This window comes from Manihot esculenta, chromosome 18, assembly GCF_001659605.2.
Source record: "Manihot esculenta cultivar AM560-2 chromosome 18, M.esculenta_v8, whole genome shotgun sequence".
Taxonomy (NCBI): Eukaryota; Viridiplantae; Streptophyta; class Magnoliopsida; order Malpighiales; family Euphorbiaceae; genus Manihot; species Manihot esculenta.
In genome coordinates, this window is record NC_035178.2 from 25,617,487 (window position 1) to 25,644,591 (window position 27,105).

General features: G+C 37.8%; 1 protein-coding gene across 1 annotated transcript; it reads right to left on the reverse strand.

The window, feature by feature from the left end:
• Positions 1-27,105, reverse strand: LOC122722473 (the record flags this gene model as incomplete). The annotated part of the gene is made up of 3 exons (XM_043953183.1): positions 1-485; positions 1,030-1,069; positions 26,879-27,105. Coding segments are annotated over 3 exons (690 nt in total), but the record flags the coding sequence as incomplete, so codon positions are not given.

Here is a 27,105-nt window from a genome sequence, read left to right on the forward strand (position 1 = left end):
CTAATGCCACTTACTCTAGTAGTAAAATAGCCTAACCCTTCCTTGTGATGGAACTACTCTAGCTATGGATTTGAAGATGTTACAACTCTTCTCCTCTTACTGAATTTCGTCCTCGAAATTTTACTTGCTTTGAACAGCTGTGGATATTGTTGCTTCATCACTTCTTCACTCTCCCATGTAGCTTCTTCTGCCTTGTGATTTCTCCACAACACTTTCACTAAGGGAATCTTCTTATTTCTTAACTCTTTCATTTCCCTTGCTAAAATTTTCACTGGTTCTTCTTCATAAGTTAAATCAGCTTGTACATCAATGGTTTCTGCTGAAATGACATGTGACGGGTCCGATCTGTATCTTCTTAACATGGATATATGGAAGACATTGTGTATTCTGTCTAACTCTGGAGGTAAAGCTAGCCTGTAGGCTACTGGACCCACATGCTCAACTATTTCATATGGACGAATAAACCGAGGGCTTAGCTTACCTTTCTTGCCAAATCTTAGCACTTTCTTCCACGGAAAAACTTTTAGAAACACTTTGTCCCCAACAACAAATTCTATATCTTTTCTTTTCAAATCTGCATAGGATTTTTGCCTATCTGTTGCAACTTTCAATCTTTCTTTGATAATTTTCACTTTCTCCTCGGTCTGTCTTATCAAGTCTGGACCTACAAGTTCTATCCAGCATAATGGGGTTCTATATTTTCTGCCATACAATGCTTCATAGGGAGCCATTTTAATACTAGCCTAATAACTGTTGTTGTAAGCAAATTCTACTAGTGGGAGATATCTTTCCCAGCTTCCTTCAAATTCAATTACACAACTTCTGAGCATATCTTCCAAAACTTGAATCACTCTCTCTGACTGGCCATCTGTCTGAGGATGAAAAGCTGTACTAAAATTCAATCTTGTCCCTAAAGCTTCATGTAGTTTTTTCTAGAATCTAGATGTGAATCTTGGATCTCTGTCTGATATGATAGAGATAGGAACACCATGTAGTCTCACAATTTCAATAATGTACAATTCTGCATACTTTTCTAATGTATAATCCATTCTGATTAGTAAGAAATGCGCTGATTTAGTTAACTTGTCAACTATTACCCAGATGGCATCTTTCTTCTTTGGTGTGAGTGGCAATCCTGTCACAAAATCCATGGTAATTCTATCCCATTTCCATTCTGGTATAGCTATAGGCTGCAATAACCCTGATGAAACCTGATGTTCTGCTTTCACCCGTTGACATGTCAAACATTTTGTTATCAATTCAGCTATATCTCTTTTCATACCTGGCCACCAATAGTGCATCTTCAAATCTTGATACTTCTTAGTGCTACCTGGATGCATAACATATGGACTGCTGTGTGCCTCTGTAAGAATACTCTGTTTCAGCTCTCCTGCATTAGGTACACATATTCTATTACCATAGTACAAGTAGCCAGCATCACTTATCACATGCTTCTGCTTCTTCCCCTCTTGTACTTGTCTAGTCCATAAAGCTATCTTTGTATCTTCTTTCTGTGCTTCTTTAATCTGTTGTATTAAGTTGGGTCTAACTTTCAATTCTGCTACGATAGCTCCATCATCTGCTATAGTCAACCGCGCATTCATTGCTCTTAATGCAAATAAGGATTTCCTGCTGAGTGTATCTGCTACCAGATTAGCTTTGCCTGGCTGATAATCTATAATGCAATCATAATCTTTTAGTAACTCCAGCCATCTTCTCTGTCTCGGGTTTAGCTCCTTCTGTGTGGGTAAATATTTCAGACTTTTATGATTTGTATAGATGTAACATTTCGAATTTGGTCAATTCATCAAAGTTTTAGCTCTTTGTCTCCGCTTTCATTTGGTATATCTTAGGCCTAATTTCAATAAATGCATGATAAGTTATTAACTTGTTAACACAATAAATACAACCTGTTCCGGATGCACTACCACTGTGTCCAGTTTAGGTTCACATGCACTTTTCATCATCTTACCTACAGATTTCGAATTTGGTCAATGCATCAAAGTTTTAGCTCTTTGTCTCCGCTTTCATTTGGTATATCTTAGGCCTAATTTCAATAAATGCATGATAAGTTATGAACTTGTTAACACAAGCTGCTCTGTTAAAACCTATTCTGCCAGATTTGCAGTTTTAACTCTCATGTTAAGTTTCTTTACTCTATGCTTTCAAACATTATTTTAACATTCATATAACATATTTATACAATCAAAGCAACATTTTCAGCAAGTAAAATCAATCTCCAACTTCATATGTCCATGAGAAAATTCAAGGAAAACAGAAAAGTAAAGAAACACCAAACCTTTCTTGAATTTCTTCCTTTCTTTTCCTCTTCTATTCTCTAGCTATCTCCTTTCCCTTTGATGTTCCTTTACCTAGGTAGATTTATGTCTTAGGAAAGGATTGAATAACTTATAAATTAAAGCTTTATAATTCAAATTCATGCATGAAGAAATGAGAAGATGTTATTTCCTACACTTTTCTAAGCTTACCTTTGATTTTCAAATTTGGTGCATATGAAACCCTAAACTTTTCTTCTTCAATCTCCTCAATATATGGCTGTTCCTTTAACTCTTGGTCTTAGGAGGAATTTTAATTAAAGCAAGAAGTTGATTGGGTGAGATTTGGTTTGGCTTTGGTGGAAGGAAGACAAAATAAAGCTTTGGTTTTCAATGGTGGGAGCTACGGCAAAGTGAAATGGTGGAGAAGATAATCCCTTTTTCATTTTGCTTTATCATTTCTCCTTTCCTTAGTTAGGTGACACATGGAAATATACTTAATTTTATGTTTTAACTTTCCATATTTACTCTTTAACCTACTAAACTCTTTACCATATTTCAATTTAGTTTTTAAACTTTCAATAATCATAGATTGACCTACTAAACTATACATTTAGCCTTTTAGAAGTCCTTTTCACTTAAGCAAGCATGACGGATTTAAACAAGCACCTAAAGCAAGCATGTCGGGAAACCCTAAGCACCTCCCGAAAGTGACTCGTTCCCGACTCACTAATCACACTGGCTACTTCATTTCTAGATATGTCCGTTTCTTTATTTGAGTTTTCTATGATTCAATTATTAGCAGTTTAGAGTTAAGCTAGCACCTCCCCTAATACCATTTACTCTAGTAGTAAAATAGCCTAACCCTTCCTTGTGATGGCACTACTCTAGCTATGGATTTGAGGATGTTACACTCGCTCAGAGGGGAGAGAGTAACATCACTCGTCCCCGGGATTTTGGAACCCGAAGACTGTGTCACAAACTGCTTAACTGTTCCCTGAATTATGGCACTAGCCTCCATCTTCCGGGCCATATCCACTATAGCATGGAAACTCTCCCTCTTTGCTGATTGGATCAATGAGGAATACCTGGAGTAGAGCTTCATGACATACCTCCTAGACTTCTTTAGGTCTGTGTCGAAAGCTTGCCCTGCAAACGGTAACAGCTCCAAAAACTTGTCTGTAAACTCATCTACACTCATCTCTTCCGTCTGCCTTAGCTGCTCAAACTCAAACATCTTCAGCTCTCTGAAACTATCTGGAAAAGCCCATCCTGCAAACTCATTGGCAAACTGCTCCCAGGATAAGCTCTCCAACCTTGAGTCCATATAGTTTTTGAACCATTCCCTTGCCTTCTTGCATTTCAACATGAACCCTGCCATCTGAATGGCTCTACTGTCACTTGCTCCCAACTCATCAGTTATCATCTTTATCGTTTTGAGATACTCAAAAGGGTCATCACCTGTTTCAAACTTGGGGGCATCCAACTTTAGGTAGTCCGTCATCTTTACTTTACCCCCAACTGATGAGCTAGGTTTGGGTATCTGGACATCAGGGACTATTGGTTCTGCCGGTGGAGTAGGAGGTGCAGCATTCCCTGGGTTAGGGTTTGCTGTGCCTGGGTAGAAGGATGAGGGTGGAAACATGGGGTACTGTGGGTACGGTGGGTAAAAGGGAGGATAGGGCATAAAGGTGGGGTATGGGTTGTAGCTAGAGAAATCCGATGTGCCTCCCATTGGATACCCTGGCCCCTGAGGATAGGGTTGGTACTTAGGTGGGTGAACAAAACCCGAGGCCTGAGCGCCTCCTTGGGACACTCCTATACCCTCTGCTGACATACTCATGCCCAGACTACTATCTCTTCTCTGGTCATCCTCCTCTGTTCCCATCACATCCGCTGACATACCACCCTGAACTGATCTCCTCCTGCTTGCATCAAAAGACCTTCTAGGGTCCCTTGATGTTCCTTCTCTACTTGTTCTACAAGACCTTGCCCTTTGTAGAGCAGGGGGATGGGCCCTCATTCTCTGGTGGAGCTCTAATCAATCGTGCAGATCGACGAATTCCTCTCATCCTGCTTCTGAGAAACAACAAACATATACACTTAAACATAACATCATATAGTTCATGTGGAAACACATGAACCCACATCACACATAGCATATCATTAACGCACATGCATATCATCATGGTATTTCACATCATCAAACAAGACAGGACTCCACATCTTATCCTAGTGGACATGATCTTTCCTATTGTGCTTGCCTTTCTATGAACTCTATGAGCCCGACACACTATAGGTCCGACCATGTAAACCTAGGGCTCTGATACCAATCTATAACGACCCAGAAACCGGACCGCTACCGGCACTAGGATTCAGATCGACTTAAGGTCACCGGAACCCGCAGCAAGCCAAACATACATCCTGTATACCTGTTAAATCCCATACATGATCATACATATACGTAAAAACTGTAAACTTTTTCTTTCCATTTATCAAGCTCAACCTGTACGTACTCATATTCATAAACATAAACCTCTCACTGGAGCCCTCAACAAATGCTCCAATGGGGTAACATACCATACATTAAGCTTGGATAAACATAATCATCATAAAACATTATATTAGATCATGTATAAAAAGGGATTAACCATACCCTAGGGCCAAGCACAACTCTATCCATTACATTACATCATTTTACATCATTACATAGCTTTACATTACATCATGTCCACTACTATTCTATTACATAAACATGACCATAGCCATAACCTGTTGACCTCCTGAACTATCTCTGTCCCTGCAAACCTGAGGGTTAGGGGAGAGGGGTGAGCTGAAAAGCCCAGTGAGCAGAATAATAAAACAGTTTATTTAAACATATGCTTTCATGTAATGCACCACAACACAAACAATACACATCAAGGATAGACTTGTCACCAATAGCCCTGTACATATCCGGTAGATGTCCGGACCTCAACGGGGCTCCTCAAGACTTCCTTTTAAGCATATCATAGCATAGCATAACATGTCCAACTATGCCAGGGGCGATATGACCACACCTGGTCTTCTCTCACATATAACATATCATATCTGGTCCAACTGTGCCAGGGGCGATACGGCCACACCTGGTCTTTCCATCTCATATCATATCATATCGTATCATGTCCCATTATCTCATGTCATAAGGTGTCATATTGAGGGCTAGAGGATCAATCAATATCCATCCACATCATCATCATCAATTTATGCAATGCAACATATTCGTGAATTCTAATGCAAAGCAACCTATTACATATCATGGCATTCATGATGCATGAAACATGCTAAACATCCAATTACTTTCAAATAAAAGGAGTTCTGTTCTACTCACCTCTGGCTGACGCTTTACTAACTCTAGAGCAGCTAACTCACTGCTGAATACTTCGGTTCCTCAGGTCCGATCCTACACAGGTGGACTCAAATGAGGGACCAAACATACTCTAACATTACTCTAAACATCTCCCCAAAAAACCCCTAAAATACCTTAAAACAATCATGCAAAACAGGCAAAGGAAGGCTGGACAGGGTACCTTCGGCGGTAGGTTCGGCAGTCGAATGCTCCCACAGATCCGAAAGTCAGGCACTTTCGGGGGTAGGTTCGGCGGCCGAAAGTCTCCTCCAAAGACGAAAGTCGAGCACTTTCGGCGGCACCTTCGGCGGCCGAAAGTCCCTTCCAGAGCTGAAAGTCCATTTTCAGGGGCAAGGTTAGGTGGCCAAAGATTGCTTCCACAGGCAGGTTCAGAAGCCGAAACTACCTTCGGCGGCCGAACCTGGGTTCCCCAGCAAGGCAGAACCCATTTCCGCCTCCTGCAATCTGCCTCCAAAACCTCCCACACTCACATCCAACACCTCCAAAACATGCTCAACTCATACAATAAGCATATAGGGGTGTCAAACTAGCTAAACCCCCAACAAACAACACATAAGCATGCATCAACATACTTAAACTCACATAACCCTAACATTTTTTACATCTAACTTCAACATGCATTTCTACCCCAAAATCCTTCATAAAACTTACTTAAAACATTGTAAAAGATGGAGATCTACACTTACCTCTTGAAGATTGAGGATGGGTGTGATCCAAACTTGGAGAGGTGGAGGAAAAGAGCTCCAATGGTCTCCAAGCTCCAAAACCTTGATCCAAGCTTAAAACTCTTCAAAACAAAGATAAAACTCATGAAAACTTGAGGGATTTGAAGAAAAAGCATAAAAACAACCAAAGAAGAGCATGAACTCACCTATGCCCGAAAAGAGAGAGAAAACTCGCCCATTTTCCGGACAAGGGGCCTTTTATAGGTGGCTGGCCAAACTTCCTTCGGCGGCCAAATCTGCTTCCGTAACTCCCCCACGTTCGGCGGCCGAACTTAGGGTTCGGCGGCAGCAAGAGGAAGCCACTTTCGGAAGCTTAACATGCCCCCTAAACAGCCCCATGTTCGGCTGCCGAACTTGAGGTTCGGCTGCCGAACTTGAGGTTCGGCGGCTGAACCTGGGTTCTTCCCTCCTTGGTATTTTCTTTCAAAACTCAATTTCTTTCTTATCAAAACCATAAATGTAACGACCCGAAAATCGGACCACTACCGGCGCTAGGATCCAGATCGGCTTAAGACTGCCGGGACCCGTAGCAAGCCTGACATGTAACCTGTAAACCTGTTTAATCCCATACATGATCAACAATCATACTTAAAAATTAAAACTTTTCTTTCATACATTCTATCATACACCAAACTCAACCTGTGCATGCACTGAACATAGTCATAATCATAAACTTGACCCCTCCGTGGGATCTCATCAATGCCCCCAATGGGTGGCATAACATGTGTTGAGTTGGTTTACATCTACATCATAAACATCTAAGATCATGTATTAAAAGGGATAACAACATCCATAGGGTCAAGCACAACTTCTAATCCTCAATATTATTATACATAACATGACTATTCAAACTTTACATCATCTTACAATTTATCATGTCCACTTTCTATCTATTACAAACACAAGACTTTACTCTTCTTGACTTCTCAGTCTAGCCCGTACCTGCAATCCTGGGGGATTAGGGAAAAGGGGTGAGCTACTAGAGCCCAGTGAGCAGAATAATGAAAAACAACATTTAAATTCTCATGCCATCATGTAATGCAACACATCACAACAAATCACATCTTGGATGGTATTGTCACCAATAGTCCTCTACATTCCAAAGTGCCGGGACGTAGAATGGGTACAACCGGTCTTTCTCTTAACATAACATATCATAACATTCCAATGTGCCAGGGACGTAGAATGGGTACAACCTGGACTTTCTCTTACATAGTGCCAGGGACGTAGAATGGGTACAACCTGGACTTCCATACCATATCATGCCGTAACATCATCATACTATATGAGGACTAAAGGATCATCCAATAACCAATCCACATCAAAATCATAAATGCAATGCAACATATTCGTGAATTCTAATGCAAACAACCTAATTCATCACATGGCATTCATGATGCATGAACATGCTAAAAACTTTATAATTTATTTGCTTTAAATCGTAAAGGTTTATTCTACTCACCTCTTGGCTAGCTCTGACAAAGACTGAAGCAGCTGACTCACTGCTGGGGTCCTCGGTTCCTCAGGTCCGAACCTACACAGGTGGACTCAAATGAGGGACCAAACATACATGAATATAACTCTAAACTACTCCCCAAAAACCCCCTAGAACAACATGAAACAATCATGCAAAAACATGCAAAGGAAGGCTGAACAGGGCACTTTCAGCAGCAGGTTCGGCGGCCGAAAGTCCCTCCAGAGCCGAAAGTCAGGCAGGTTCGGCGGCACTTTCGGCGGTCGAAACTCCCAGACAGAGGTGAAACTCATGCATGTTCGGCGGCACTTTCGGCGGCCGAAACTCCCAAACAGAGACGAAAGTCTCCTTTCGGGGGCAGGCTTCGGCAGCCGAAAGGCTTGCCTCCCCAGCCATGTTCGGCGGCAGAAACTTGGCTCTTCTTGCCTCCAATGCCTCCCAAATCTTATAAACATGCACAAACTTATTCTACAACACACATACTCAAGCATACAAGTTCCTAGGGGCTTCAAACCAACTAAAACCCCATCTACAACACATCAAACAACACAAATCCAACATACATTTCCCATAATCCAACAAAAACCCAAAAACTCATAAAACCCTACACATGCATTTCTACTTCAAGAATCAACTTAAAACTTGTTAAAAACATGTAGTGAGCTCAAGATCGGCCCTTACCTCTTGTAGATCGAGAGGAAGACGACCCTAGCTCGAAGATGGGAGAGATTTGAGTTCTTGAACCTCAAAGCTCCAAAACTCGCTTTAAACTCGAAAATCTTCACAACAAGATGAAAACTCATAAGAAAAACATGAAAACTTGAAGGGAGAAGCTCAAAACAGAGGAGGGGCGGTGGAGAACTCACCTTGGCCGAAAACGGGAAGAAAAGCTTGTCCGTTTCGGCCATGAGGTCCTTTTATAGGGCTGTCCTTACCACCTTTCGGCGGCCTAACGTGCCCCCACAGCGCATGCAAGTTCGGCGGTCAAACATGAGGTTCGGCAGCCGAACCTTGGCTTATTCAAACAAGGCTTTCGGAGGCCAAAAGCGCTCCCAAAATCTCCCCATGTTCGGCGGCCGAACATGACTTTCGGCGGCCGAACCTGGCAAAGTCTCCAAAGCCCTCTACACTCAAACTTGGATTTATTTTCATTAAAAACCATAAAAATACATCAAAACATTTTAAGAAAACATGGTTTTACCCTTCTAGAGGTCTCTGACATCCGAGATTCCACCGGACGGTAGGAATTCCGATACCGGAGTCTAGCCGGGTATTACATTTTGGAACAATTGGTACTCACTCTCACCAGACTATTCCCTTAAAGTGGGAGGTCAAGGGTTCGAGTAGTGGGGGAGGCGACCTAATTTCCAAAGGGAAATTTGGGCCAAATCCACTTGGGGAAGGATACGATGCGAGAACCCAAGGGGACAAATCCTGCCAGGAACCCTTGAGGGTGAATGGATGTTAAAAGCTATTCACGACGCCAGTGGAAAGCCCGAGGTGGCACGAGGCCAGGCGAGGGATAGCCCTGGGCCGTGAACGGTAACAGTGCCGGTGAGAGGGCCGGGTTGTTACAATAAAAACATGTAAATACATTTGAAAAACCTTTCCTTTACCCCTCTAGAGAGCTCTGACATCCGGGATTTTCGGATTCCAACGGAGATTCCGCCAAAAAGTTGGAATTCCGATGCCGGTGTCTAGCCGGGTATTACAGATATATAATAAGTTCGTACAGCTAATACAGCAACCCTTTGCTCCACTTGCCACTCGTAGGTCCACCTCTCCTTTTCTCAACTTTCTAGTACTCTTTTGTGCCTGCATATTGTTGCAAATGTGAAAAGAACATCTTATATCAAATACCCAAGTACAGGAATTAAATGTAGAAGAATTTAATTTTAATCATAAATATACCTAAAATAGAAGCTTCACCAAGCTTCCTTGCCTTCACGGTAGCAAGATACTCCTTGCAGTTTCTTCTCCTTGCAGTTTCTTCTCCAATGTCCTAATTTAAGACAATGATGGTAGATACCTTTGTCTTTCTTGACACCTTAGCGGGCTTTAATGTTGTATTTGCTTTCTTCTTATTCTGCTTCTTCTTGGGCTTTTTCTTAGCCTTAGAAAATTAAATCAGAAGAACTGATACTTTTTCCTTCTTAAGGGATTTCTCAGCATTTACAAGCATACTCACCAACTCAGGTAGTTCAGTATCTAACTTGTGCATTTTAAAATTCATAATAAACTGAGCTAAGCTAGATGGTAGTGATTGCAAGACCAAGTCAACACTTAACTCATGGTCTATGACAAAACCTAATCGAGCCAATTTCTATATGTTCCTAATAATCTTCAAACCATAGGCATGGACTAAAGAATCTTTCGTCATCTTCCAGCTGAACAATTCTTTTGAGGTCTTACACCTCTCTGTCCTCCTCTGAGGGCGGAACAGCTCTTTGAAGTGAAAGATAATAGTGCAAGCGTCCATGTTCTCATGTTGCTTTTGAAGCTCAAGAGTTATGCTAGCTAACATCACACATGTAGCTTGCATATCATCATCAATATGACGATCGTACTTATCTTTAACATCATCACTAGCATTCTCATCAGGAACATCAGGTATGCCTTGATTGAGAACATACAACCTATTTTCTTGCTTGAGAATAATTCTCAAATTGTGATACCAGTCCAAGAAGTTCGGTCCAATTAATTTGTTAGTATCAAGTATGCTATGTAGGGATAGATTATTACTCATGGTGGAAAAGATCTACAAATGCAGAAATAATAATTATTAGTCTCATGTATTTTTCTAATTAGTAGATAAGGTATTTAATCTTTTAATTAGTCTCCCACTATTTTATTCAAATTAATAGCCCTATCTATTAATTCAAAAAATCCAGCGGTAAATCTCCTAGTAGGCTAGTGATCAAGCATAATTTAGCCACATTTTTATGATATTTATTACTGTTTATTTACACATTTTTCTAGCTTAATTTGTGTTTTTGTTATGTTTTTACAGAAAAGGAAGAAATTGGAAAGTTGGAGAAAAAGTGAAGAAAAAGCTGGAAAAGTGATTGGGTCAGTGATTTGCCCAAATCACTCGTAGAAACTGGTCAAATCACTCGCAGAGACAGAAACTGGACTGAATCTCGGAGAACGATTGGGGCAGATTGGGCAAGTGATTTGCCCAAATCACTCGCAGAAACTGCCCAAATCACCTTGACAGCAGAAATTGACAGCAGAGGCGGGAAAACAGCAGGGAACCAAATTTCGAATTTTCAGAAGTCCAAATCCAACTCAATCACTACCAACACAATACCAAGAGCCACGAAAGAGCTTCTCACCTAAGGAATTCCAGTTGCAATTAAATTCAACATCAAAAGAGGAATCATAAGCCAAATTAAAAAGGGATTTCAAAACCCTAGAAGGATGGAATTCTTCAGCTATAAAAGAGCAACCTCCAAACCAGCAAGGGGCATCTTCTGATCAGCTACTCAGCATCTTCTCCCCTCGCCAGAAACTCTGCAGCTTCTTTCTTTCCTTTCTTTTCATCTTTTGTGTATTTAGTCCACCATGAGTGGCTAATTTCCTTCTTTTCTAGTTGAAGTTGGTGAATTTTAGATTTTGTGATGAATTGGGAGATTTAAATCTCCATTGTTAAACTTCTATTTATTTTCAATATTTATGCAATTTGATCTTTCCATAATTGTTGCTTTGCTTTTAGAATCAATAAGGGCCCATTGCTTTTAAATTGCTTAAGTAACAAATTGTTTGAATGATTTAGGTCCGTAATTGCTTATATTGTTTGAACACAAATTTAATCAAGTTGCATGATCTAAACTTGGCCATGCGGTTGGCAAGGTTAGAATTAGGTTTCTCTAAGTCTTAATGCAGTTAACAGTTGTTCGATGCCAAAGGCCCCAAGGACGTTCCTTGGCAACTTGTTAACTAGTGTTTGATTAGCGAACGTTTCCTAATCAAACTAGAACTAAGGAGGAATTTGGATTGTGAGAAGCGTCTTCCACATCCTAAACTAATTTATTGAGATAAATAGGAGTATTAAAGAATCAATGATCAATTCTAAACAATCTGAAATAGATCCATACTTCAACTAGAAGCTTTTCTCTTATTGATTTACTCAAACTTTAAATTATTGCTTTCTTTTGCTATTTAATTTTAATCATCAAATAAAAAACCCCCCTCTTTTATTTACTTGCTATTTACCTAGTCATTATTAGGAAAGTCTTTGGTGTCAATTCCTTGTGGTTCGACCCTATTGCCACTATCTACAAATTTATTTGTTGATTGATAATAGGTTTATTTTTTACGGCTTCGACAATCGCTTATCAGCTAGGATCTTATTTAATTTAAATAATCTTGGGTTTTCCCAACAAATTATTATAAATTAAATTAGATAGATAACATCATTTATCAATCACATCTCTATGTGACTTCTAGATCAGTTAGATGACAACTCTTTGTCTTTATCATATCTTATATGTTATGCCTAACTCTTACCCTAAGCTTACATGATCATGAGTTTACCCATCTAAATAAAGGAATTTAGTTAAGTAGGACAATTGTTCAGAAATATTTAATATTTCATAGCACTAAACATATTCATGTGAAATTAACCTTGGATTTGCCCAATAAATTAATAAAAACTGAACTCTAATTTTATGCTATAATAATGGGTGGTAAGCCATTATATTCTTAACATGTCCTTAAAATTTTAATTAGGAATTTTAATCCTAAGATTTCTATCAAGGTCTCATGCATAGATATTATTGTTGTAAAGTATACATATCACGTACATAAACATACACCCCTAATATGTTATTCTAATTGGATAATTATGGACATTTTAAAAAATAATTCCCTTTGAGCCATAAAGGGAACTTGATGGTTTCAAAACACAGGTAGGTTCTTTGATCTTTAGAAGTCAAATGCACCACATCCAATGCGCTTTGTAATTTTTTAACATCTCATTTTCTTCGTAAGTTTACAAAAAATTTCTAAATACATATCCTAGTCACATAACAATTGTATAACTGGGAAAAGAAACTTTGAGTTACTTTAAGGGAAGGTAGATGAGTAGAGAATTTTACAATCCAAAATAATAAAAAAATGCAGAACACGCATGTTCTATTTAAAATTTACCAAAAATGGATCAATCATTCGCCCAAATACATTAAATTTTTCAAAATTTGTCCATTACCATCTATCATGCAAATAAAAATGCATATAAATTAACCATTAATTTATTTTATATTTATTATTGATTTTGTGTATTAAAATTAAAAATTAAATAATTAAATATTTTAATTTTAGTGTCAAGGAAAAATAATTTATGAATAAAAAAAATTTATTTATACCTCTAATCATATTAGAAAATTAATTTTAATAATAAATTATAAAATTAAATTTAATGTTATTAATTTTCAAAATTAATGTAATGAATAAAACAATTTTATTCATATTTCTAATAAAATTAGAAAATACACTAAAATTAACTTTAATTACTTTTAAAATAATTAAATGGCCCAAATTAATAAAACATGTTTTAAATTAAATAGCCATTTAATTTAAGGGTAAACTGCAATTTAGTCCTCTGATTTAGTGAAATACAACGTTTCGTCCCTCTATTTTAAAAAACCTTCAATTTAGTCATTGATTTTTAAAAACTATACCAATGGTCCCTCCTGTTAGATTTTCAGTTAAATCACCGTTAATTTTAATTAAAAGACTAAAATACCCATAACAGCTTCTTCACTCCTAACCTCACCTGCTTCCTCCCAAATGGCCACTTCGTCATTCAGGTCCACCACCAAGCGAACCCCATTGCGAAATCCTCTGCTTCGTCCACTGATGACTCCTCTTCTTCCAATCGATTGTTTTCTGCTTGTGTTTTTAATTCTCCACATGTCAATATCCGGTGTACTTTGGCGTATTGCAAAAGAGCTATGTCGTGGACGAGAGCGACGAGGAAATTGAGGATAAGGAAGGTCCACAAGCAGAGCCTGAAGAGGAAGAAGAGGAGGATGAGATAATCGAATCGGATATAGAGATTGAGAGCGAGACTGTCGAGCCTGATAATGATCCCCCTCAGAAGGTCTTGTTTGGGAATTTACATCGTTTATGCGTTTAATTTTGCTTGGTTCGTGGAATTTTATAATTATTTGCGTTTTCGTATGGCATTGGCTGTTTGCAGATGGGTGACCCGTCAGTGGAAGTCACAGAGGAGAACATCGAGGCCTCACAGGAGGCAAAGTTCAAAGCCATGGGGGCCATATCTGAAGGTATTAGAATGAATGTGTGAGTAGATGGTGTTATATGGCTTGATATGAAGAAACCCAATGCTGCCATCCGGGATGCCAATGCTGCTCTTAAGGTTGTTGCTTTCATTAGCTTATTTGCACAGCTGCTTGCATGAAATCAAACACAGAAGAAAAAGAAGAAGAAGGAGGAGGAGGAGGAGGAGGAGGAGGAGGAGGAGGAGATCGGGAAGGAGAAGAAGAAGAAGAAGAAGAAGAAGAAGGAGATCGGGAAGGAGAAGAAGAAGAAGAAGAAGAAGAAGAAGAAGGAGAAGAAGGAGATCGGAAAGGAGAAGAAGAAGAAGAGGAAGGAGAGAGAATGAATATTTTAGTATTTTTAACTAAAACTAACGATGATTTAATTGAAAATCTAACGGAAGGGACTAATGGCATGGTTTTTAAAAATCACAGTGACTAAATTGAAGGTTTTTTAAAATAGAGGGATGAAATGTTACATTTTACTAAATTAAAAGGACTAAATTGCAGTTTATCCTTAATTTAAAGACTGAAAATAAATTTTAAATTTATTTTCTGCCCAAAAAGGACTATTTTGAATATTTTTCAAAATTGCAGGGACCCAATCGTAATTTGGCAAACACATCTTCTTCCCTGGGGAAGCCCTAGCTGCCGCATGAAGGTTTCAGCACACCCGTCGTCCAGTCCAGCCACTGGAGGGACACGCAACACTTGTGTCCCCGCCGGTGCCCCGTTCACCGCCAATCGAGCACAAGATCGACGGCATCGCAAAGGAAACCGCGATCTCCCGCAAAGAATAGTAGCTTCAGCTTGCAACGTCGTGTCAGCCGATAACCTTCAGCTCCCACCGTCGTTCGTCGACCTGCAGATCGCATAACAGTTACGCGTCCGCTGCCGACCGAAAACAACGCCAGAGAGTCCTTCATCTTCTTCATCGACGAGAATCGACAAGGAGAACGTTTTCTCTTCTCGATTCCACCAGCGACCAGCGCCTCGGTTCCAGCTTCCCCGCGATGTCGAGGATGCCCGATGACGATCTCAACTGCCAGAGATGCTGCAGTGCATCACTGTGACGCCAGTTGTCGGACTGTCGGCCTGTCGCCGAGCGTTCTCGAAAGGAGCTGCTACCAGCGAGACAGCCGGGCACTCCTTTCGTCCGCCATCTGCAATGATGTCCGATCGTGATTCTTTCCAAGCGACGTTGAACTTCCGCCGCACGTGGTTGACCACGTCCGACCAGGACTTGGCAATGATTGGACGAGACGATGGAAGGAGCGTTTCACGCCCTCCATGTCCACCTATTAGCCTCGTCAACTGTTTTTCGTTGCAAATTTATCCTTTTTTATCTAATTTTTCTTACTAAAATAAAATTATAATTGATCAAGAAAACAAAACTATTTTGTTTCAGATCAAAAAGTTTTCGTGATAGTAAAATCTAGAAAATATTTCTCAAAAAATTAAAAATATTTAGCACACAAAATTTATTCAATTAAACCAATAATAAATATAATCAACTATTACACTTTAATAGTTTAAATTAGACTATGATACCTCGCTATAAAAATAAAATTTTTTTTAATATGGATCACATAAATAAAACAATATAATTAAAGAAAAATAAATATCTTTTATTTTTATTATAACGAAACACGAGATCGTTCATTTTAGTTGGATTATCACAAACCACAAACTGCTCAAGTGTCCAGTCTATATTATAAAACTTTAGAACAATTATAAGGGATTGAGAATGGAAGAGGTTATGAGTGCTAACTCTCTAATTTTTCTATAAATTCTGGAGACTCTTAAAAAGTTTCTACCAAGACTGAGCACAAGTTCTTATAACATGCCTTTTTATACTTAAACTCTATAATTTCAATATAATAGTATTTATTTATTTATTTAACTAATTAAATAAATAAATTACAACTATAATCCAGAACTTTAATAAGCAAGTCATATAAATTTTATACAATTTTAATTCAGTTCCTATTTAATTAATTAGATCAAAATTGTAATTATTTCAAATTACAATTTTATTCTAATGTCAATATATATGCAATTAAGTCCTACTTGATTTAACTTCTCGTTTTATTTTATCATGCAATTCTTTATGTATGTAATCTATTAGGTTCTAAATACGTTGGCAACAAATATAATTAACTAATTAATTAATTTAAAGATCAAGAACATTGTCTAGCAATATATCAAGACTACTCAAATATTTAGAATGTCAAAAGTGGCTTGACTTAACTTTTGAGTGTATAGTTTGCCAGTGTAATTAATATCCCTTCATCACAAATGTCCCAATTTAACATTTGATGCATGGAACGTGTATGCAATGTTAAATCATATTAGTTTTCATTTAGAAGCCATTGACCTATTAAATGAAATTCCAAATCTCATTTGCTAATTTCATTCTACCTTGTGTAAGGATTTCATAATTAATGTTAGCAGGGAACAAATGAAACATTTTCTAATTTAACCTAAGGTGATGAATTTTATTTCAATCTCATAAATACTTTCAAACAGTTCCTAATATATCCAATTCATTCTCATTTGTTACTCATGAACGAAACAACATGTAAGATGAATTAAAACATAAAAGTCTCTATATAAGATTATTTATTGATTTCAAGTTAAAGAATCACTTATACAACCATCACTTGAGTAATCCATTGACACATGTTATTTTCCATACGGATTTCTCAGACGGGTCAGTTCAGTACACTTATTCATAAGATAAGCACCTACATATTAGTTCTAGATATCTCACATATCTTTACCTATGAGATTAGTTGCTTCCTTTAAAAGGAAAAAACATGATATGTATGAGTCTCAACAGCTCTAATCATTGTCCAATCATGATAAGAACATCGACCAGGAATATTTGGAGATATTAATTAAATGCAATAGGAATCTCACAATTATAACTGCATCATAATTTTCTTTGCACAGTAATATAGTCTCATGGACTTTATGTTTACTCGAGGTTTAATTAAATTAACTCTAAAGATAAATAACTGCCTTTATAAAATTGTATTTAAATATTTAAAATACACGAACAATAATATTCAACTACAACCAACATATTAACTGTAAGGCATATTACTAATAGAGACATAGAAACTCATCTTCAAATGGGAAGGATATGTAATACCCGACTAGATTCCGGCATCGATATTCCAACCTTTCGACGGAATCCCCGTTGAAATTCGGAATCTCGGATGTCGAAACCTCTTAGAAAGGTAAATTAAGTTTTTCACAAAATGAATTTTATGATTTTACTGTTGGTTTTTGTGTGAAAGAAATCTTAAAAGAAAGAAAAATGTTTTGGAAGGAAAACCCAGGTTCGGCCGCCGAACATGGTGCCGCCATGGGAGCTCTCCTTTCGGCCCCCGAAGGTGGTCTGGCCAGCCATCTATAAGAGGCCTCCAGTCCGAAAATGAGAGAGTTTCTCTCTCCATTTTCGGGCAAAGGTGAGTTCTTGCCCTTCCATTGTTGATTTTGTTTTTTTCCTTCAAAATATTCATGAGTTTTCTCTTGTTTTTGAAGTTTTAAGTTTGAATCTAAGATTTTAAAGTTTGAAGACCTCCGGAGACTGTTTCTCCCCAACTCCAAGCTTGGGTCGCACCTACCTTAGATCTTCAAGGGGTAAGTGTAGATCCTTGCCTTTTCCTATGTTTTAAGTAAGTTTTAAAAAGGGTTAAGGGTTAGAAATGCATGAAATGGTTAGATCTAATGCTATAGGGTTTGAGTTGTGTTTTTAATGAATGCTTGCTCTTGTGTTGTTTTTATAGTTGTTTGTTGGGGTTTAGGCTAGTTTTATGCCCCTTATGCATATTTGAGTGAGTATGCATGTTTTGAGGGGTTGGATGTGAGGATTTTGAGAGCTTTGGAGGCTGAATGCATAGGGCAGAATCGGGTTCTACCTAGCTGGAGAACCCAGGTTCGGCCGCCGAACCTGCATGGGAGGCAGCCTTTTGGTTGCCTAATCTGCCCCCGAAAGCATGACTTTCGGACCTGTGTTGGGGTTTCAGCCGCTGAACCCGCCCCCGAAAGTCCCTGACTTTCGGATTTGTGGAGGACCTTCGGCCACCGAACCTGCCCCCGAAAGTGCCTGACTTTCGGATCTGGAAGGGACCTTGGGCCGCCGAACTTGTCACCGAAAGTCCCCTGTCCAGCCTTCCTTTGCTTGTTTTATGTGCATGTTTTGTTATGTTTTAGGGGGTTTTTGGGAAGTTGTTTAGAGTCATGTAATAGCTATGTTTGGTCTCTCATTGGAGTCCATCTGTGTAGGATCGGACCTGGGAGACCGTAGAGGCCAGCAGTGAGTCAGCTACTACAGTGTTAGGCAAGCATCAGCCAGAGGTGAGTAGAACTAAACTAATCTATTGTTTTAAAGTAATCAAACTTTTAAGTATGTTCATGCATCACGAATGCCATGTTTATATATTAGATTGTTCTGCATTAGAATTCACGAATATGATGTTGCATAATTTACTGTTGTTGTGGATGGATATTGGATGACCCACTAGCCCTCGATATGATATGATATGATATGATATGGAAGTCCAGGTCGAGGCCCATTCTACGCCCCTGGCATTTATGGATATGTTATGTTATGTTTAAGCGAAAGTCCTGAGGAGCTCCGTCGAGGGCCGGGCACATTGGATTATGTAGAGAGTTACTGGTGACAAGTCCATCTTTTTGTGAATTGTTTGTGCTGTGACGCATTCCATATGAGCATATGTTTATTAAACTGTTTTTATGTTCTGCTCACTAGGCTCTTGTAGCTTATTCCTTTCCCCTAACCCCAGGTTTGCAGGGTCAAAGATAGCTCGGGAGAGTTGGCTTATGGCCGGTATAGTTTTTGTAATAGAATAGTTGTGGACATGTAATGTATAATGGATTAGAATTGTGCTTTGCGCTAGTTTTTACCTTTGTAATCCCTGTTGTTCATGATCTTTATGTAAAAGTTTTTAATGATGAGTTATGTTTGAACCAAGCTTGAGGCATGTGATGGTACCATGCTAGAGCATTTGATGAGGGCTCTAGTGTGGGTTTTATATATACAGTTTATGATGCATGCACATGTCAGGCCTTGGTTCGTGAAATGTTTAAGTTTTGTAAATGTATGATCATGTATGAGATTTTATCAGGTACACAGGATGTATAGTAGACTTGCTACGGGTTCCGGCGACCTTAAGTCGATCTGAATCCTAGCACCGGTAGCTGTCCGGTTTCCAGGTCGTTACAGAGTGGTATCAGTCCAGTTTTCGGGTCGTTACAGGATACATCTTATATCACCATTGGATCAACATCAGATGCATAAGTTATAGTCGAAAAAAATATTTTTGATAATTCTACTACTAGTAAATTGTCAATTGCTCTTCTTGTTGAAATGTTTATTGATTTGCATTTTTAAAAAATTAAATATTAATTAAAAATTAGTATTTACTAATACAAATTTTCATTCAATATTTAATTAGTATAAAAAAATAACATTTCATAATATTATCATTTCAATTAGTTTGAAAAATAAAATTTCATGCCAATAACATCATCATTTTAATTAAAACACAACAAAAGAATTAATATAGTAATGGAGAATTCAAAAACACATAAGCAAAAACATCCTTAGACATTCTGGATGCATTAAAAAACAACATTCAAACTCTTTATTTTTATCATAAAGAGATGTTCATTTCACAATAACTTCATATCTCAGAAGAAGTACTTGAAATATTAATCACCTCAATGTTTCAAATAATCTTCTTCTCTATTTCAATCACTTCAAAATCTCATACACATTCATCAGTGGATACTCTTGCAACATGATAAACTTCATATCATCTTCTCCATAATCTTTGCATTCTTTGCATGAGGAGCTTCATTTCATCCTTCAACTCAATCAATTGGCTCTTAGTTTGCTTGTACATTTCTCCAATATAATAAAGGATGAAGGCATTGTCCACCTAGCATATTTTTCTTCTACGATATTGATGTCATTTTAGATAGGATTGCTTGTAGAAATGTGGATAGAGGAAGTATGAAACTTTGTAATTTTTTGATAGCTATTTGTGTTCTTCTACATGCATGGCTATTTTTATTTAGAAAAGTTTGAATTGTGGCATGATATAAAATTTTTTCAGTAGTTTTATGATTTAGGTGGCTCAATAAATTTTTTTATTGAGTTTTAATAATGATAAATGATATTAAAAACCTACTTTTATAGAGAATGTAATGCTTTTTATAGAATAGCTCAATAATGTTAGTTTAAGATTTAAATATCATATAGTTTTGAGTTGTTAAATCACTAATTTTTTATTTTTAGAATACAGATTTATCTAAGTTGATATTTATATATTATGTGTGATAAAATTTTGTATTATATTATTCAAACTTATTATTTTTTATCATAAAAATTTATGATTTAAGTAATTATACAACTTTATTTTTATATTTAACTATAAATTCGTATTGTTTACGTTATTTACATTTTACTTTAACTGATCAATATACCTTATATATAAAGTCAAGTATGTAACAAGAGATTAATTAATATAAATAAAATTTTCTCATAAAGTAATTGGTAAATATCAAATTACTTTATTTAAAATGTAAAATCTATAATAACATCTCTAAGCAAAAAGTAATAAAACATATTCAAAATGTAAAATCCATAATATCAACCATAAATAAAAACTAATGGAACATATAGAAAAGTATATAATAAGGAAGATTATATATCATTGGATAAATATTTAAACTCATGATGTTTAAGAAAGATCAAGCGATCATCTTCGTTTTTAAATAATAATATAAACGGGAGATAAGTAGGTTCATTTGCTGTGAGTATAAACTCAACTGCATCTCTTTTCATCAACATATAGGTATTAATGAACTTAAACCATCCACCTTCAAATTTTCCTTTGTTCATAACTTTTGCATTCAGCCTAAGCATAAATTTATATAGCCAGGAATTTCACTTCTCATTGCTATAAACAAATTTCATCTTCCTTTAATTTCCAATATGATTTCTCAAAAATTGTATTGAAATATTCTAATGTATGAAATAAATGAATGTAACTATAAATAATAACAAATTATATCCATAATATAAATGAATACTTACTGAAACAGAATAATAAACTGAAATAGGATGATTTATACTCTATCAAGAGTTTTAAACAATTTTGTTTGATTAAGATGAAATTTAGAAAGACTAGAAGCCGAAATTTCTTATTGAATTCTCAAAAATTAAAAAGTCACCAACAACTAAGAAGAGGACTATTTATAATAACAAAAAATCCTAATGCAGAAAAATACAAATAAATTCAAAATAATTAAAATACAAAATTTACTCCCAAAATGATGAAATTTGGGTTTCGAACTTTGCGACAAGCTTGCGTCCCTTGTCACATTTCTAAAACGTCTTAAAATTCCCTTTCTGGAAAGCAATTGTGGGCCTCCAACGGATGTTGTAAGCAGAAGTTAAGTCCGGTCTAAGTCTTCTATAAAATTCAAGGCTAATTGCTCCGCATCATTGGCGCTCGTTGCATTTTTAAAAGTCGTCCATCTCGAAATTCCCTTTCTGGAAAACTATTGTGGGCATCCAACGGACGTCGTAAGCAAAAGTTAAGCCCAATCCAAGTCATCTATAAAATCTAAGCCTAATTATTCCGCATCAACTACTTACTATTTTATATTTGAAATCATGCTCATTTAGTGAATAAAGAAACCTTGGATCATCTAGCTTAGGTTGGATTCTTCCAAATTCACTAAAAAGCAACAAAAGGCATGCATGTAAGAGCACAACTATATTACAAAAATAATAAACATAAAACAACAATTTTATATATCACAATAATAATCTATTAACTTTGTAATTTACATAATAAAAGAAAATCAATAATATCATGATAGTACATAATATCACATATGGATATCAGCTGCATGTAATTAATAGTTAATATAAACTTGACTGTCAAGATTTTCATCATCACTTCTGCTTGAGTTGCCCTCATCGTTATCTTCATGAATTTCTTATTCTCTATTATTAGACGTATCAATGATATCATATTGTGTTGAAATAGAAGTAGAGGCCACATTAATATTCACGATCGAAGGAGGAGTTTTGTATCTTGGAACATTAAATTGTGACATATTCCTTAGTGAGAATATTAAGATTGAGACTCTCATGCAATATCACTTAGAAGCTCAAAATCCATAAAGGTTATATGCCATATCACTCCAACATTTTATTATTTCCTTCATCGAGATAACACAATGGTGAATGATGATTATGGATTATCTTGATAGTGACTATGACGTTTGATACTTGTTCTTTTAAATCATCTATATATATGATGGCATGATCTATATATATTCTTCCTAATTTCAATATCACATGTACTAGGATGCGCTATAGACATAGATATAATGAAATAAATGAATTAGGTTGTGCGCATATCAAAAGATTACATACAAAATATTGAAGATTTATAATACAAAAGTAATATGCAATGAGCCCTTTAGAGAATATTAAAAAAAAATAAAACTTGAAAATAGAATTTAATTTCTATAAATATACCAATTTTAGATTTCCTAAGATAATCCTATGGAAGAAGACAATTTCTCTGGAATCCATTCTGTATGCAGAAAGAAGAATAGATAATAATGAAAACAAATAGAAAGATAACATATGAGAATAGATGAGAAAGTGTAAGCAAACACGGAGAATAGATGAGAATATATAAGCAAAAGTGATATCAATCGATATGTAGAGATTATTATTATATTTTAAAAGTGGAATAGTTTGTGTCGGTGGACAGTGAATGTTCACGTCTTCCAAACAACGAAAGGCTTCTATCATCGGCTATACAAATAGTAGGAAACATGCTCTTAACTGAACAATTGTTAGATATTTAGTGTCCTTATGAGGTGTTAGAAAACGGTGAGTTAAACTAATATCATATAGGGGACTTTCAATTTTTGGCAGTTTAAAATTTTTCATATCACGATGTCATATAAAACACAATATTATTCACAATTTCAATATTTTTTTTGTCTAACTTATTTCATTTTATGTTTTCATATTTTCTACATTGAATATATAACATGTTACCTACTAAAAAAATATAGCATGTTAACAATTTAACAGCACTAACACAATATTGAGATAAAAAAATTTAACATAAAAAAGTTAAACATCAGTAAATAAAATATATATAGCTTAAACCATACATCTTACAAGCATATTTAACATATATAAAAAAAATTTAAAATAAAGTGTTGCAAAAGTTTTTATAGTCGCGAGGCAGAAAACTCACTCAAGTGGAAAACGAGGAATCGTCACCCTAATTTTGAGGAAAATTAGAGAAAACTATTTTATTTTAAAAATTTAAAAGACCATTTCTTTTTTAGAGATTCTAGGTTCAAGATCCATATTGTAACGACCCGAAAATCTGACCGCTACCGGCGCTAGGATCCAGGTCGGCTTAAGGCCGCCGGGACCCGTAGCAAGCCTGACATACAACCTTTAATCCCATACATGATCAACAACATACATAAAATTTTGAATTTTTCTTTTCTCTTACCAAGCTTAACCTGTGCATACACATAACATAAACATAAACCACACACTGGAGTCCTCATCAAATGCTCCAATGGGGTATCATAATCATGCATTAAGCTTGGTCTAACATAAACATTATAAAAAGAACATGGATCATGTACACAAAAGGGATAACTATACACATAGGGTCAAGCACAATACTAATCCTCAATAACCTCATTACATAACATAACTATCCAATACTTTTACATTACATCAACATATATCTCATGTCCACATCTAGCTATTACATAAACATGGGACTTTACTCTTCTTGACTTCCTGATCTAGCCCGTACTTGCAAACCTGGGGGTTAAGGGAGAGGGGTGAGCTACTAGAGCCCAGTGAGCAGAATAGTAAAAACATTATATTAACATTTCATGCTTTCATGGAATGCATCACAACACAAACATATGATGTCAAGGATGAACTTGTCACCAGTAGCCCTCTACATATCCAATAGTGCCAGAATGTAGAATGGGTCCTGGTCTTTCCCTTACATAGCATAACATAACATTCCAATGTGCCAGAACGTAGAATGGGTCCTGGTCTTTCTCTTACATAGTGCCAGCGAACGTAGAATGGGTCCCACTGGTCTTTCATTCCGTACCGTACATATCATATCGTCACATCATAGGTCGAGGGCTATGGATCATCCAATGTTCATCCACATCAACAACAAAATATGCAATGCAACATATTCGTGAATTCTAATGCAAACAACCTAGTGTATCTCATGACATTAATGATGCGTGAATCATGCTAAAATGTCCATTATTTGCTTTAAAACGTAATGAGTTATTCCACTCACCTCTGGATAGCTCTGACCAGACACTGGGGCAGCTGACTCATTGCAGGGGTCCTCGGTTCCTCGGGTCCGAACCTACACAGGTGGACTCAAATGAGGGACCAAACATACATGAACATAACTCTAAACTACTCCCCAAAAACCCCTTAGAACATCATGAAACAATCATGGAAAAACATGCAAAGGAGGGCTGGACAGGGCACTTTCGGCGGTAGGTTCGGCGGCCGAAAGTCCCTCCAGAGCCGAAAGTCAGGCAGGTTCGGCGGCACCTTCGGCGGCCGAAACTCCCAGACAGAGACGAAACTCATGCATGTTCGGCAGCACTTTCGGCGGCCGAAACTGCCCTCCAGAGACGAAAGTCCTCTTTTGGGGGCAGGCTTCGGCAGCCGAAGGCTGCCTCCACAAGCGGGTTCGGCGGCCGAAAGTTCCTTCGGCGGCCGAACCTGAGTTTCTCCAAAGTGGCAGAAACTCAGCTCCAACATGCACAAACGCCTCCCAAACCTTTCAAACATGCAAAAACCTATTCTACAACACTCCCAATCATACACAATCAAGCATACAAGTTCATAGGGGTCTCAAACTAGCCTAAACCCCACTACAACACACCAACATACCCACATTGCTCAAGAACACACATTAAACCTATAAACTCAAAACCACCTAAACATGCATTTCTACTCCATAAACTTGTATAAAACTTGTTTAAAACACATCATAAGCTAGAGATCGACTCTTACCTCTTGAAGATCGAGAGTAGAGGCGATCTAACTTGGAGTTGGGAGAGATTTAGCTCCTTGGGTCTCCAAGCTCAAAACTTGTCCTTTTGCTCAAAAATCTTCAAAACAAGGTGAAAACTAGTGAAAATCGTGAAAGATTTGAAGAAAGAAACTCAAGATTGGTGAGGGGCGGCGGAGAGCTCACCTTGGCCGAAAATGGGGGAAAAGCTCGCCCGTTTTCGGCTAAGGGACCCCTTTATAGGTGGCTGGCCAGGCCACATTCGGGAGCTGAACGTGCCTCCGCATGCATGCCATGTTCGGCGGCCGAACATAAGGTTCGGCGGCCGAACCTGGACTTCCCTCACTTATGCTTTCGGGGGCCTAATAGCGCTCCCGAAGGCATGCATGTTCGGCGGCCGAACTTGAGGTTCGGCGGCCGAACTTAAGGTTCGGCCGCCGAACCTGAGTTTTCCTCCACGGCTATTTTCATGCAAAAACTCATTTCTTTCTTGATTAAAAACGTAAAACACATTAAAACATTTTATAAAAACATGGTTTTACCCCTTCTAGAGGTCTCCGACACCCGAGATTCTACCGGACGGTAGGAATTCCGATACCGGAGTCTAGCCGGGTATTACATTCTCCCCCCCTTAAGAACATTCATTCCCGAATGTTCTTCAACTAGTACAAGCAAGGCATAATACACATCATACACATAAAACACACATAAAACTAACCTCAAAAGAGATAAGGGTACTGCTGGAGCATGGACTCCCGTGTCTCCCAAGTGCATTCTTCCAAATTGTGGTGGTTCCACAGGACTTTCACCATCGGGATTTCCTTGTTTCTCAGCTTCCTGATCTGGGTGTCTATGATCCGTACTGGCTGCTCAACATAAGTGAGATCTTCTTGGATCTCCACATCAGGCTCACTAAGAACCTTGCCCGGATCCGACACAAACTTCCTCAACATGGAAACATGGAAAACCAGATGGATTCTTTCCATTGAAGCAGGTAAATCCAGCTTGTACGACACATTCCCTATCTTTTGCAAGATTTCAAAGGGTCTGATGTATCGTGGGGCTAGTTTACCTTTCTTCCCAAAGCGAACCGCTCCTTTCATAGGAGACACCTTGAGCAATACCAGATCCCCCTCCTGAAACTCTACTTGCCTTCTGCGGATGTCTGCATAACTCTTCTGTCTGCTTGCAGCAGTCTTGATCCTTTCTCTGATTATGGGTACCACCCTGCTGGTGATCTCTACTAGCTCAGGCCCTACCAAGGCCTTTTCTCTAACCTCTTCCCAGCAAACAGGTGATCTGCACTTCCTCCCATACAAAGCTTCATATGGAGCCATCCGATGCTAGCATGATGGCTGTTATTGTAGGCAAACTCCACCAAAGGTAGATGCTGCCTCCAAGAACCGCCAAAGTCCAGCACACACATTCTGAGCATATCCTCTATTGTCTGGATGGCCCTTTCTGATTGTCCGTCCATCTGTATGGAAAGCAGTGCTAAAATCCAACCTGGTACCCATGGCATTCTGCAGACTCCGTCAAAACCTGGAGGTGAACTAGGGTCCTCTATCGGACACTATTGAAACAGGAACCCCATGCAGCCTGACGATCTCATCAACATACACCTGTGCCAACTTGTCCACAGAATAGCCACTCCTGACAGGGATGAAGTGAGCAGATTTGGTGAGTCTGTCCACAATCACCCATATGGAGTCCAATCTGTTGGACGCCGCCGGTAACCCTACTACGAAGTCCATAGCTATATTCTCCCATTTCCACTCTAG